The sequence below is a fragment of the Episyrphus balteatus genome, chromosome 4 (genome assembly GCF_945859705.1).
Source record: "Episyrphus balteatus chromosome 4, idEpiBalt1.1, whole genome shotgun sequence".
NCBI lineage: Eukaryota > Metazoa > Arthropoda > Insecta > Diptera > Syrphidae > Episyrphus > Episyrphus balteatus.
This window is the reverse complement of record NC_079137.1, coordinates 69,081,228-69,094,796: the sequence shown is the minus strand read 5'-3', so window position 1 is coordinate 69,094,796 and position 13,569 is coordinate 69,081,228. Positions and strand designations below refer to the sequence as shown.

The window sequence follows — 13,569 nt, the reverse complement described above, 5'->3', positions numbered from 1 at the left end:
TTTATTTTTAATTTGTAATGGAAAAATATTTTTAATTTGTAATGGAAAACAAACGCATTTCAACAACCCTGAACAAAAATCACAGGACTTACTAAACATTTTAGGTAGTATATGGCAAATTTCGTAGAAATTCTGTGGAGTTTAAGAATTCTTAGACTAGACTTTGGTATGACATTTTAAAATGTCATACCAAAGTCTATTCTTACTCTTTGTTTTGGGCTGGACGCACTCATTTGATAAAATTTGAATGGAAAAAATTTTGTTTAATTGCAATTTTCTCCTGGAAATGTTTGAATAAAATAAATTAAATAAAGGGTTTAATGAACGTGAAAGAATCAGTTTACGTAGCTGAGAATTAAGAATTAGAAGAATTTTTTTATCCAGGGGCCCAATTCCGCCAAGTTAGTGTGAATTCTTCTGTGTACCCGAAAAAATGTGTAAATTGCCTAAGAAACAAGGCAGAGAAAAACTCACACCGAAAAACTCACTCTTGCGGAATTGGGCCCCAGAAGTATTGAATTTTCAATTTAGTTTTTGAAGAGCTGTAAGTCAGCTACTACACGAAGCCGCAAGAGGCGCGCCTCTTTTCAAAACTAATGAGTACAAACGAGAAAGAAGATAAAACAAAAAATTATCCGACCGGAGAGTCGTGGGTCGAAAATCTGAGACTCTTTTTTGACGTTTCTTTTTCCACTTTTTCTTTTTTCAACATTCCCTTTCATTTATTTTTGCTTCTTGGTGCAATACAACAACAAATTTTAAATCAAAAGAGAAATGTCAAATTTTAGTCTTTGACTCAAGAGGCATCCCCGACTAACAAATTTGCTCCTATAAAGCTTTACAGGTGTTAATGTAGCTCCTGTAAAGCTTTATAGAAGGGATAACCCGACAAACAATTTTGGTTATATAAAGCTTTACAGATGCAATTGTTGCTTCTGTAAAGCATTATAGAAGCAAAATTGTTAGTAGGGAATGTTTGTTGGGTCGTGTAATAGTACTCGCCTCACAGAATGATAATCAAAAGAATATTCGAAAAAAGAGTCAAGCCTCTTGAGGCTTTGTGTAATAGCTGACTAAAAACTATTCTTATAAATCATCTCATATCATTCAAAACATCGTTCAAAATTCCCTATCCTAAATTTTGATTAAATTTTGGTGGAAACAACTTTTCTTTTCTTTTTTGAAAATGAATGTGAAACCATTTTAAAAATCCAACTATAATTCCCTGAACACATTCATCATATAAACATTTTTTGTTTTGAATGCACTCTCCCATAAAAACAAAAAAAAAAATCATATGACAGTTCTTCTCATTGCGCAGTCACCTTAAATCTGTCATATGTTTTTTTTTTTTATAATTGACATCTTGCACTTTTCACAGTAGATAAACGACGAACAAAAAAGTTTTTCTCTCTCAAATTGAAAGAAAAAAAAAATTAATCTGTTTTTTACATAAAATTTTTACCAAAATTTAACTTACAAAAACATATTAAAAGATAAATATTCCAATACAAAAAAAAAATGGAAGCAGTTCCAAGGCTTCACATGCTATGGTTTGCTTTAAAAACAAGTCCCGAAGGAACATCATTTGCTAATTTAAAAAAGGTACTATTTTTCCTTTTTTTATGTATTTAAAAAATAAATTAATAAGAATAGTAATTATCTTAATTAACAAGCTTATCCCGTAGATTGCATTGATTAAATTATTATGTATATTTTTTTTTATTATTATTGTTTACGACAAAGAAAAGAAAAAAAATGACTCATCCAATTTGTGATGATTTTTTTCACTTTTTTCATTTGTTCATTGTTTCTTTTTGGGCTATTTAATTTCCAGTACATTGCTGAATGCTATCAAGAAGATCCCGAATCTTATTCCAAAGATGTTCACGCTTTGGAAGTTTTACGAAATTCCTCGATGCGACCGGCAAAAGATATGCAAGGATGCGCCACCCTCAAACGTTATTATTGCCAATTGCATTCACTGACAAATCGATTCCCACAAATCACGTCACGTTCCGTATTCACATTTACTTGGAAAGATTTGTACCAAAGTAATGTGACGGAAGTGACAAGTCTTCGCTTTGAAATGGCAGCAGTTTTATTTAATATTGCTGCCTCCCACACGCAAGTGGGTGCTTCGGTGTCGCGAGGCGATGTCGATGGAATGAAATTAGCTTGTACACATTTTCAATGTGCTGCTTGGGCTTTTGGCGAGCTACGAGAAAAGTACTCCGGTGTCAATTCGAATGGTGATTTTATGACACCGGAATTGTTGGTTTTTATGCAACAAGTTTCATTTGCTCAAGCTCAAGAATGTATTTTGGAGAAATCATTGATTGATAATAGAAAACCGAATATTGTTGCAAAAGTGACAGCACAGATTGTTACTTATTATGGAGCTGCATTGGCAGCTTTGTTTACTGGTGGCGATGATGGACCAATTGCACAGGTTATTGATAGTGGAGAATATAAATTGTGGAGGAAATATGTTAAATTCAAGATTGCATATTTGACTTGTATATTGTTTTTGTATCAAGGACAACAGGCTGAGGAGCAACAGAAGATGGGAGAGAGGTTGACGCTTTATCAGGTAAGAAACAAGATTATTAAAGACATGGAAGTGTCACATATTTCAAATCAGTGTTACTTTACATTTTTTAACTTTAATAAGATATAATTGAGTTAGGCAAGAATAATAGGATTAATAGGATTCCAATTGCTCTCGTTACGCCACACTAAATTCAATATAAGTTCAATGGGATACCCTGAATATCATGATTACCATATAAAAATCCCTAAAATGACAATCCCATAATAGTCTAGCCAAGCCAATTAGAGATGTTGCTAAATTTCAACATGCTGTTGACTGTAAAGTCAATTACTCATTCTGGGACTTTGGCTTTGGATGATATTTGAAAAGGATACTCTTTCCTGCAATGTTTACCGATCCGAAAAGCAAGAAGTCCTACCAACTCACTTTTTTACTTGCGATTTAGGTACTATACAGGGTGTCCCACAGTCACCGCCCCAAATGAAAACCACGGATTCCTGAGGTCATTTTAAGTCGAAAAACTTAAGAGGTAATTTTCTCGTTTTCGTCCCGTTTTCGAGTTACCACGGTTTTTATGATTTTTGCTCTCCTGTAGTTTAAGTGGCCTTATCTCTGCCAAACTACGTTTGATTTGAATGATTTTTTTTACAACCAATCAAGAATTTATTACAGTTTAAGTTTGTCTCAAATTTTTTTTTTCTGCGGACTACTGTTTCTCCACAATTTTGAATCAAACACAATTTTCTTCGTTTTTTAAGTTGTTTTTTACACTTTCATATCATTTAAGTCAAAAAAACACGTTAATGAGTATTAATTTTTTGTGCTTTTTAATAACGCCCAGTTTATTTTCATAAAAAAAATAAATATTATTTCAAAAAACAGGCTACTGAAAGTAATTAAAAAAAATAAACAAACTGAGTGAATTAAAAAAAAAATTATTTTTAAATAAAAAATTAATTTAAATGAATTAAAAACTTTTTCTGCGCTATTGTGGTTAAGAAAAGAACAAATAGATGAAGCTCAGAAAAAGTTTTAATTCATTTAAATTAATTTTGTATTTAAAAATTATTTTATTTTTTAATTCACTCAGTTCGTTTATTTTTTTTAATTACTTTCAGTAGCCTTTTTTATGAAATAAAACTTATTTTTTTTACGAAAATAAACTGGGCTTTAATAAAAAGCACAAAAAATTAATACTCATTAACGTGTTTTTTGGATTTTTAAAAAAATTTTGAAATTTTTTTTTTCAAAAATCAAATTTTCGAAAAAGGGACATTGATTTTCTTTGAAATTTTGTTTTTAGATGTTGATTAGTGATTTCTACAAAATGGCATACCAATTTTATTTTAAAACTTTTTTTCCAAAAAATTATTTATAAAAAATTAGTTTTTTTTTTTTAAACGGCCCTAACGATTTTTAAATTTTTTTTTCTAAAAATGCATCAAATAAAACTGCATACTTTTTTTGGAGGGCAATTTGATTTCAGATTTTGTTTTAGTTTAAAAAAAAAAACTAATTTTATATTTTTTTTCAATTTTTTTTTTTTATATACCTACATTTCCCAAATTTCTATATAAAAAGTCTTAGAAATATAAGCAAATTGAACTCTAAGAGAAAGTTCGTGCGACCCAGTCGTGCATTTTATTTCTGTTAATGTGACGAAAATATTTCAGTGGAGGTTTATTTAAACTATTGGGGTCTTACAGTGACGTTTGTGATTTCCTCTTTTTAAAGTTCACGTAGAAATCCTGAGTTTAGAAAACTTAGTATGTTTTTGGGTGAACTAGCGGCGATGTTTTCCGCTTCGAGATAATACCCTCCGAGGTGACGTCGACGTGTATTGATTAATTACATGCACTTTGTAATATTTGTTCTCCTGGTTTTATTATTATTAATGGCTTGTTGGAAAAGTAGCTTGCAAACATTGCTTTTTTAACTTTCTTTTGTGTTAGGATTACATAATAAACTGAATTGGACTTAAGGTCATATTAAAAAAAAGCTACATTGACCATGGCTATAGTTGATGGAAATTTCCCACCCGATAATTGTACTATGTCATCCGGCTATGCAACTTTTTTGACTCAACTTTTTAAGGTCGCATTAAAACTATATTAACAAGATTTACATGGAGACATCAGTAATAGGGTTAAATTTCATTATTATTTTGTGCTTGGCATCTAACTGAATTTTTGACCTTCTGACTATTTTTCACGATTTTTCCCAAGAATCCAAATTTAATCTCGGACTACCAAGAAAAAAATTTTTTTACCGTACAAAATATTAATATTAGAATTATTGATAAATTGACACGTCTAAAACGCTTTTCCACCTCCTCTTTTCTAGCAACAAAAATGGCCCACAGTTAGGCCAACGTTTTTTTTTATTTTTGTTTTCTTGGCTCGCGAGGAAATGTTTGGCACTGAACCTTGATTTGGATACTATAGGTTGTTGAAAGTTGACTCTCGAAAGCGTACTTTGATTGAGCTCTTGCTCAGTCAGATTTTCCTTTGTTTTTTATCTCTGTTATTGAATACATCTTCTGCGACGAAAAACTTGTCATTTTTAGTGATTTAAATGATTCCGATTTGTTGTTGCAAAACTTATTTGTTCAGGAATGTTGTTGTGCAAATAAACTTTTTGAGTTTGAAATTATCCTATACTTCTCTTAGCTCAATATTGAGATCATCTCAATGTTTTTTAACACGATAAAAAAACCTTTTATTCATATTCAAAATTAATTGCTAACATAATGATATCTTTTACAGGCTGCTTGGGAAAAACTTGAAGAAGCTCGCAAAGAAAGCAAAGGTCTACCAGATCAAAAAGAAATAGTCGAATCGCTAACCTTCACAGCAGATGTTGTCGAAGGCAAAAGAAAGAATGCCAAAAATGAGAATGAATTCATCTACCATGAACCTGTTCCAGAACTCAGTGACATCACTGCAGTTCAAGGAGCAAATCTTGTCAATGGCATAAGTTTCAGTATTACAGATCCTGATATTGCAGGCGAGGATATATTTAGCCGTCTGGTTCCAATGAAAGCCCACGAAGCTAGTTCTATGTATAGTGAAGAAAAGGCAAAGATTCTTCGTGAAATCGGAGCTAAAATTGAAAAATCCGATTTGGAATTGGCTTCTTATATGAGTTCTTTGACTTTGGATAATCTAAATGTCAGTGAGGAAAAAGCCAATAAAATTCCCCAAGGAATTGTTGATCGTTGTGCATCTCTGAATGCCAACAAAGCTGCAATTCCAGATCTTATTGCTTCAATGTCACATCTAGCTGAGATTTGTGCTGAAGTTGAAACCAATTTAAATGAAATGAAAGCTATTCTTAGTGAGGAGGAGTCAAATGAGAAGCAATTTGCACAGAGCTCAGGAGTTCAACGACCCAATGGACATCTAACCGAACTCACAAGAGAATTTCAAAAATACTCCGAAGCTCATCAAAAAGCTGGAGAAAGTAATGACACTTTACGCAAAGCTATGGAATTACATGTGAATAATTTAAAAATTTTATCAAAACCCTTGCAAGAAATCCAATCAAGTGTACCCAAATTGACTGGAGAATTCAATTCATCTGAAGTATTCAAAGATCTTAAACTAATTCTTAATAAAGTGAACGAAATGAAGGCACAACGTGCTCAATTCCATGCTGATTTACGAATTGCTGTTAACAACGATGATATAACAACGAAAGTAATTGCCCATGGCAGTGATGAAGGCTTGCAAGCTCTTTTTGCCAATGAACTCAAAAAGCATGACAAACAAATTGAACTTATCGATGCGAATCTCAATGCTCAGACAAATATTTTATCAGCTCTTACAGAATCCTATGCCAAAGCTGCACCAGTTTTAAAGACCCTTTCCGATGTGAAGCATAAAAAAGATAATTTCTTCTCATCTCTAGCTGCTTCATTTGATGTTTATGAAGATTTACTTGGCAAAAGTGCCAAAGGTTTAGAATTCTATAAGAAACTTTCAGGAAATGTTCAAAAACTTTTAGCCAGAGTTCGAGCTGCTAAAGATGTACAAGATGAAGATCGTCAACAGAGAATGAAAAGTACTGCTGCTGCTGCTGCTTCAGCGGCTGCTAGTGTTGCCGTAGCACCTTCACCATACAATGTGCCTTTAACCAACACTGTTAAATCCAGTTCTACACCAAAATTAAAGGACTACCTCAATAAAAAAGCCGCCGGAAATGATGCCAGTGCTCCATACATTCCATCTATTCGTCCCAATCCACTTGGATCCGAAAATCCCACAGCAGCGACTTGTGGAACAGCTCCACCAGCAGCAAATCAACAAACTTATCCATCACAAGCAGTTGGTCCAAATGAACCACCACCACCGTATAGTGTGAATCAGTATTATGATACCGCTGGATATGGCAATCCAATGTATCACAATACTCCAGCTCCACCTTATGAACCACAGGCTTATTATCAACAGCAGGGTTATGGAAATCCTCAATCCGGAGTTGAAGCTATGGATACCAGCTATTCTACTTATCAACAACAGGGACAAAATGCCAATATGTACCAACAATATCCAACTCAACAACCGACTTCACAAAATGTGCCTCAGAGTCAGCAGCAGCAACAGCCTCAAGCGGCTCCACCAGCCATGTCATATCCACAATATCAAACTCAGTCGGCCTCGCAAAATGTGCCTCAAGCAACAGCAGCAGCAGCTCCCAGTCAACAACAACAACAATCGCAAGCTGCCCCTTCAGCTAATCCCTATTCACAATATCCAACTGCAGCAAATCCCACTGGACCGGCACAATCTTATCAAACATACCAACAACAGCAACCTGTTGCTCCTACGACTGCTGCTTCAACAGGAGCAACTCAGCCCTATCAAGCTTATCAGCAACAACAAAGTGCTCCAACGGCAGTTGTTTCCCAATCATCTTACCAACCCCAAGCTCAACCCATCCCATCCCTACCAAACAATTCCCTTTTGTATTCACCTTATTCACAGCAACAGCAAACTGTACCAATTCCACAAAACCCGATGAATCCATATCAAAATCAACCTCAAAAAGCATCAACTCCTCCAGTTCCTTCTCAATCTCAGTACTATCAAGGGAACTCATACCCAACTCAGTATAACCAAGAACAAACATTCCAAGATCCGGCATATAATTCCGAGATTCAACAACAACAGCAGCAGCAACAACAACAGTATCCCCCACAACCAGTACCGGTTCTTCAAAACACAACCCAAGTGGTTTACAGCTCAATGGCAGTTTCACAGGCTAACACAAGCACTGGTCATTCCTATTCCAACCATCCGGGTTATAGTTTTAATGCAAGATCCGGCTCATATGAGTATGGAAGTGGCTATCAAGTTGTACCAACAACAGGTTTCTATGGACAGTATACAAGTGCTTTAGGGCAGACTGGTCAGATCAATAGTTTTACAACAGATTCTGGAGGTAAAAGTAAAATAAGTGCCCAGGATCAAGATGTAAGTGAAAATTTGTTGTTTATATTCCTTTAAAACCAATTAAAACTTTTGATGAACTTTCAGCTTGCTGTTGTATCTCATACGAAAAACCAAGAACCACTTCCACAAGACCAAGCAGCAGCACAACCAACTGATCCAAATAATGTTAGCTACTTTAGCCTTCCATATGGCTATCAATCCAATGATCAAGCTGCTGCAAATGCATTTGGATATCCTCCTGTGGATCTTAAACATTCAACACCAATGTACACTCCATCGCAGTCAACAATTTATATGCAAAGTGGCAAAGGCAATTCAACACAGACCACAACCAGCGATGAGTATGGTAAGTTTTGGTTGACATACCAAAGAGCATCTTGTTCATGATGTATGCTAAACTGGAAAGTCAGGAAACACAATTTTTGTCAGGGAAAGCGGTCAGAGATATTTTTCTGTATCATTTTTAAAAAATCGTTAAGAAAAACATTTAAGCTGGTAAAACCAAAATGTCATTTGTTATCAATGACATTTTTAATTTTACGATAAACTCTTTGAAGCTGTAAATAAATCTGAAGAATACGTTATTTGCTTCGATAAGCTCTTAATATTTATGAGGCCATGAGGCGCTCAGCGCCAAAATGGTCTTACCCCAAAAATTTCGTTTTGAGAAAAACGGGTTTAAAGAAAATCATATTTTGAAGGTTTCTTTTTTAATAGATTGTAATAGTTTATTATTATTTATATTATTTAAATCTGCGTGTGCAATTCTTTAATCAGGAGTGTTGGCTATACTTTTGGGCTAACGTCATATTTTTTTTATTCCGAAACTACATTTCGTAGGCGTAAAGCAAAATTGTTCTAAATCCATTTTTTACTGAAAATGAGATAATGATGCAGTTTTACTAAGTTTTACGATTTTTTTATAAGTAGTTAAGGCAATTTTGTCTGTGAAGTCAAAATAGCTTCCACTAGATTGACAAGAGTTTTTTGCTCTAATTTTAACTCTAATTAATATAATTTAATGGGAATGTATTTTTATACATTATAAATTGTTTTATTGCGGTTCGATCTGTGTACTCAGTTTAAATTTTTTTTTTTTTGAAAATGTGAGTTAGGCCGTTTTGGCGCTGAGAGCCTCATATATCGGCGGTTAAACTTCATAACCTCGTAAGTCAGAAAATTCGAAAAAAATATTAATGCATACAATTCAGAAAATTCAGAGCTATCTTTTGGTATATTCAGTTCAACAATGTTGTTTTGAACATTTTTCAGGAATGACGAAATTCAAAAGCTCGTATTGATAGATCCCATACAAAAACAAGAAACACAACATATTGTTTTTTGATTTCTGAAAAACTTGCAAAAACGACTTACGAGGTTATGAAGTTTAACTGTCGATATGCATTTAGTAGCTCAAAAAGGACAAATGGATTTTGTCGTTTTTCTCCTATGAAACGAAAGGCATTGTCTGTAATCGATATTTAGAGAGCGATTAATAGGTTTTGCAAAATTCGAAGATATTTTAAAACACTTTTCGATCCAGTTTTTAAACAATCATAAACTTCTTTAAGTGTCTTTGTGCGGTCCAAATGTTGATTTGTCATTAAAAAAAAAACTCAAGCAAGATCGAAAAGAGATGGATCTTAAAGCCATGCAACTCCTTTATACTGGGGTATGTTAACTGAGTCATGAAGACTGGGTTCGCCAGTGCTTCTTAGGACCTTCATATTTTCTTAAGACATGTTTATTACGATTTCAAAGTCACTCCTGCAATGAAGGGCAATATCTTCTCAAACTATTTAACAAAAGCTAATAATAGGTGGCACGATTTGACTAGCTGCGCCATATCTAAAAAAATCTGGCCCACCTACAATAAATCCAAAACCAATGATTTGATCTCCAGACCCAGAAAAGACACTAGCAGAATTGTTGCGGTATGCACAGGACATTGGCCGATAGGGGAACATGCAGCAAAGTTGGGTATACCGCGTTTTATTTTAGCATATCATTTTTTTTATTAAGCTTTGGCTTCCGGCCGCGACCCCGAAAGGAACTCTTGGCTATTTTAATAAAAATAGATAGATCTTTGAAAAATACTAGATTTGTCCCCTTTTCCTGATAATTGAATAGTTTATTTTCAAAACATGAGTCCATTTTGAATATTTTTTGTTAAACCCACAAAAAGGATGATTTTATTTATTCTTATGTATGTATTCAGTTCTTGATAAATATCTAGATAATTTGATATATAAGGATAATATTTGCATTTAAAGTAAAGATCAAACTTGTTAAATAATACAAAAATTACGTTGTAAAAAACTTTTTTCGATCAAATAGATTTATTATGTTTTGAAAATAAACGATTCATTTAATAAACTCTATTAAAATATTTTTATTTCCTACCACTTTCAAAGCAACATATTTTTTGGTCAGAGAAAATTTTGAAATTGGTCGGGAAAGTCAGGGAATTTTATTTTGAAAAAAAGTGACCATGTTTTTTCAAAAAACTATTTTTCTAGGTCCTGGAGCAACACCACCACCAACGGCTTCAGTTACCCCCAAACCTGCTCCAACTCCTCCTCAACCAGGACCAAAACCCGCAGCACCAGCTGCTCAACCGAAAAAACCATCATCGAACATTGATCTACTGACCGATATTGATTTTTCATCCCCCATCTTGCCTGCTCCTTCACTCCAGCCACAAATTGCTACCACAGCTGTAAAGACAGAAAATCCACCACCACCGGAAACTTTGTCACCAGCTAAGCAACCACAGGTGGCACCTTTAGCTCCACAGCAGGCACTAGCAGCATCATCATCATCTCCCATCAATGCATTGGAATCTCCAATTGAACGAAAAATGTCCTGTGATAACCTCTCAATCTGCTCAGATCTATCCTCCTTGGATCATAACTTGGATTGGGATAACTGTTCAATCCGCAGCGATGGAAGTGGTGTTAAATATTCTCCACCACAAGATCCATTTTCTGATCCGAAAACTTTAAAATATTTCCACAAAGAAGTTGAACGTTTTGAAAAGACTATCGAAAGTTTGAATGTGCAAATGTTGAATGGCAGTACACCATTAAAAAGCAAATGGAAGGAAATACATGATTTACTCAAAAAAGATTCACCAAAGAAAACAACAGCGATTGCAAAGTTGTTTCCCGAAAAGAATCGCTCAAATGATTGCATTCCATATGATCATGCTCGTGTTGTGCTGGAGACAAGCACTGATGATTATATTAATGCTGCTTATGTCAAAGACCTTGGACCGGGTTGTCCCAATTTCATCATTGCTCAAACTCCTCAGCAAAATACACTGAATGATTTTTGGTCAATGATTTGGTCACAAAAAGCTAGAACTGTCGTGTGTTTACATACACCTAACGAAGTTAGTTTGAATTCAATTACTTTTGTTTTGTTTAAGGTTTCTAATTGTAAATTTATCATTTCAGCTTCTTGATCCTTTCTGGCCACAAGAAATAAACTCTGAGATGCATTTCGATGACTTTTCAGTGAAAGTCGTAAAAATCAATAATCTCTCACACACAAATGAGTTTAATTTGAAGTTATCAATGAATGGAGCTGATGCAATACTTGATTTATCACTTTTACAAATCAAAGCTTGGACTAAGAGGTGAGATAGAAATTTTTATCTGAGCGCCTGTTTTATTTCTTTTTAATTTTAGTTCTCCAACGCAATTGCTCGGAATTGCTCGAAATGTCTTGACTGGAAATAAGCTTCGTTGTGAGGAATTCAAGACCAATTCACCAGTTATTATGAATTGTCTAACGGGGTCTGAGCGGTCGGAACAAATTGCTGTGGCAATATGTGCCATTCAAGCCACTCAGACCAAACGTCCCTTGCTGATAAGTAAGTTACTTTTTTTCAGTTTCATTCAATCAACAAATTATTTAATTTTTCAAATTAATTCCAATAGATGTCGTTGATGTTTGGTATCGGATTTGTAATCAAAGACAAAATGCTCTGAAGGATTCTGATAATTTGGAACTTTCGATGCAAATTGTACTGAGTCATGGTCACGATGTTTTGAATAAACGTAAGTCTTTTATCTAAAAAAAGTCATGTTTTCTCTTATAACGGAATTTTTCTTTTAGGTGGCATTATGACATCATACCAAATGAAGACAGCCCAAACTGTAACAGCAAAAGATAAAGAAGAAATAAAAGATCCACTCAATGAATTAGATCCTTTATGGAAACTTAAACAAAAATAAATTTCCATATAAATTATGAACAAAGAGAAACTTTGAGTGAAAATAAGCTAGACTGTTGGGACTGATTTAGCATTGAATTTTTCTATTAAAAAAAAAAAATATTCATCGATATTTAAAAAAAAATCATAAATTTTATTAATTTGTTCTATTTTTTGTTATATTAATTTAGAAAAATAATAAACTTGATGCGCTAGACGACAAAATTTTTTAACCATAATTTATGTTTTTTTTATCTATACGAACAAGTTTACACACTTAGAATTAAAAAAAAAAGAAAGAAGCTTTTTGTTTTATTTATATTATCAAACATAATCACAATCAAACATAAATTATAAAAAAAATTACTTAACTATAAAAAAAAAAAACAAATTTATTATTATCATTATTGTATTGTATTGTATTCCACTATTTATGGCAAAGTATTGAAAAATAAAAAATTCAAAAAAATTTAAAGGAAACTAAAAAACCACATTGTCTATTATTTTTATTACTAACATCAACATGGTTATTGTACAATAATTGTTGCTGTACTCATAGTTAGCTTTATTGCATTTTATGACACATCCTCAAGAACGGAAATTCAAGTTTTTTTTTGCTGATGTAGTGGTAAGAGTGGATCGATTCTTCAATATGGAAATTTATGCCAACACCAAGGCGGAACCTCGTGCTGGACAACTGCGATAGGATCACTTATCTGAGAATACCCCTACTTTGCAACATCAATCTTGTTAGCGCCAAATAAATTCGAATACCTGCCTTTTAAAAGACACTCTTTGGGCTGAAATCTACTCTGATCGAAGAATGGGATAATTTGGGCCCCATAATAAAAATTTGTTGAATTTTTTTTTTACTTGCACATTTTTCGGAATTCGATCGAAAGTGAATTGAAATCACTTTTCCATTTCAACTGAAATGAAATTGCATGCTCTCCAATTGCAGACACCAATTCACGGACAGAAACAAAATGAATGAGTTAAATGCAGAACACCTAATTTCACTTTCGGCAAATGAATTCGCAAAAAGTGAAATGCAGAACATAGGAAACTTACTCGAAATTATTGCAAAACATTTTCGCCAATTTTTTCAACTCAAAATTTAAACAATTAATTTCATATCTATTTGTTTTTGTATACCTATTCTTATTCAGTAGGTAGTCAAATTATTATGCTAATCTTAACTTAAAATAAACAAAAATTGAAAAATAGGAAAACTTTATTCTCAAAAGTGGCATAATATTAATATGCGGAATTTTTTATTCTAAACTAGGGACGACAGAGAAAAAAGTTTTTCATTGGTAGCCAGGAAATGGTCAACAGAGCTC

General features: G+C 33.5%; 1 protein-coding gene across 1 annotated transcript; it reads left to right on the top strand.

Moving 5' to 3' along the window:
- The first annotated feature begins 1,354 nt into the window (after window positions 1–1,354).
- LOC129920076 (tyrosine-protein phosphatase non-receptor type 23) lies at window positions 1,355–12,567 on the top strand. Its single transcript, XM_056001243.1, has 9 exons — window positions 1,355–1,605; window positions 1,838–2,593; window positions 5,320–8,028; window positions 8,092–8,353; window positions 10,527–11,401; window positions 11,466–11,647; window positions 11,700–11,884; window positions 11,952–12,071; window positions 12,130–12,567. Exons 1-9 carry the CDS (start codon window positions 1,522–1,524, stop codon window positions 12,246–12,248), a joined length of 5,292 nt encoding a protein of 1,763 aa, XP_055857218.1. The 5' UTR covers window positions 1,355–1,521; the 3' UTR covers window positions 12,249–12,567.
- The last annotated feature ends 1,002 nt before the right edge of the window (window positions 12,568–13,569 follow it).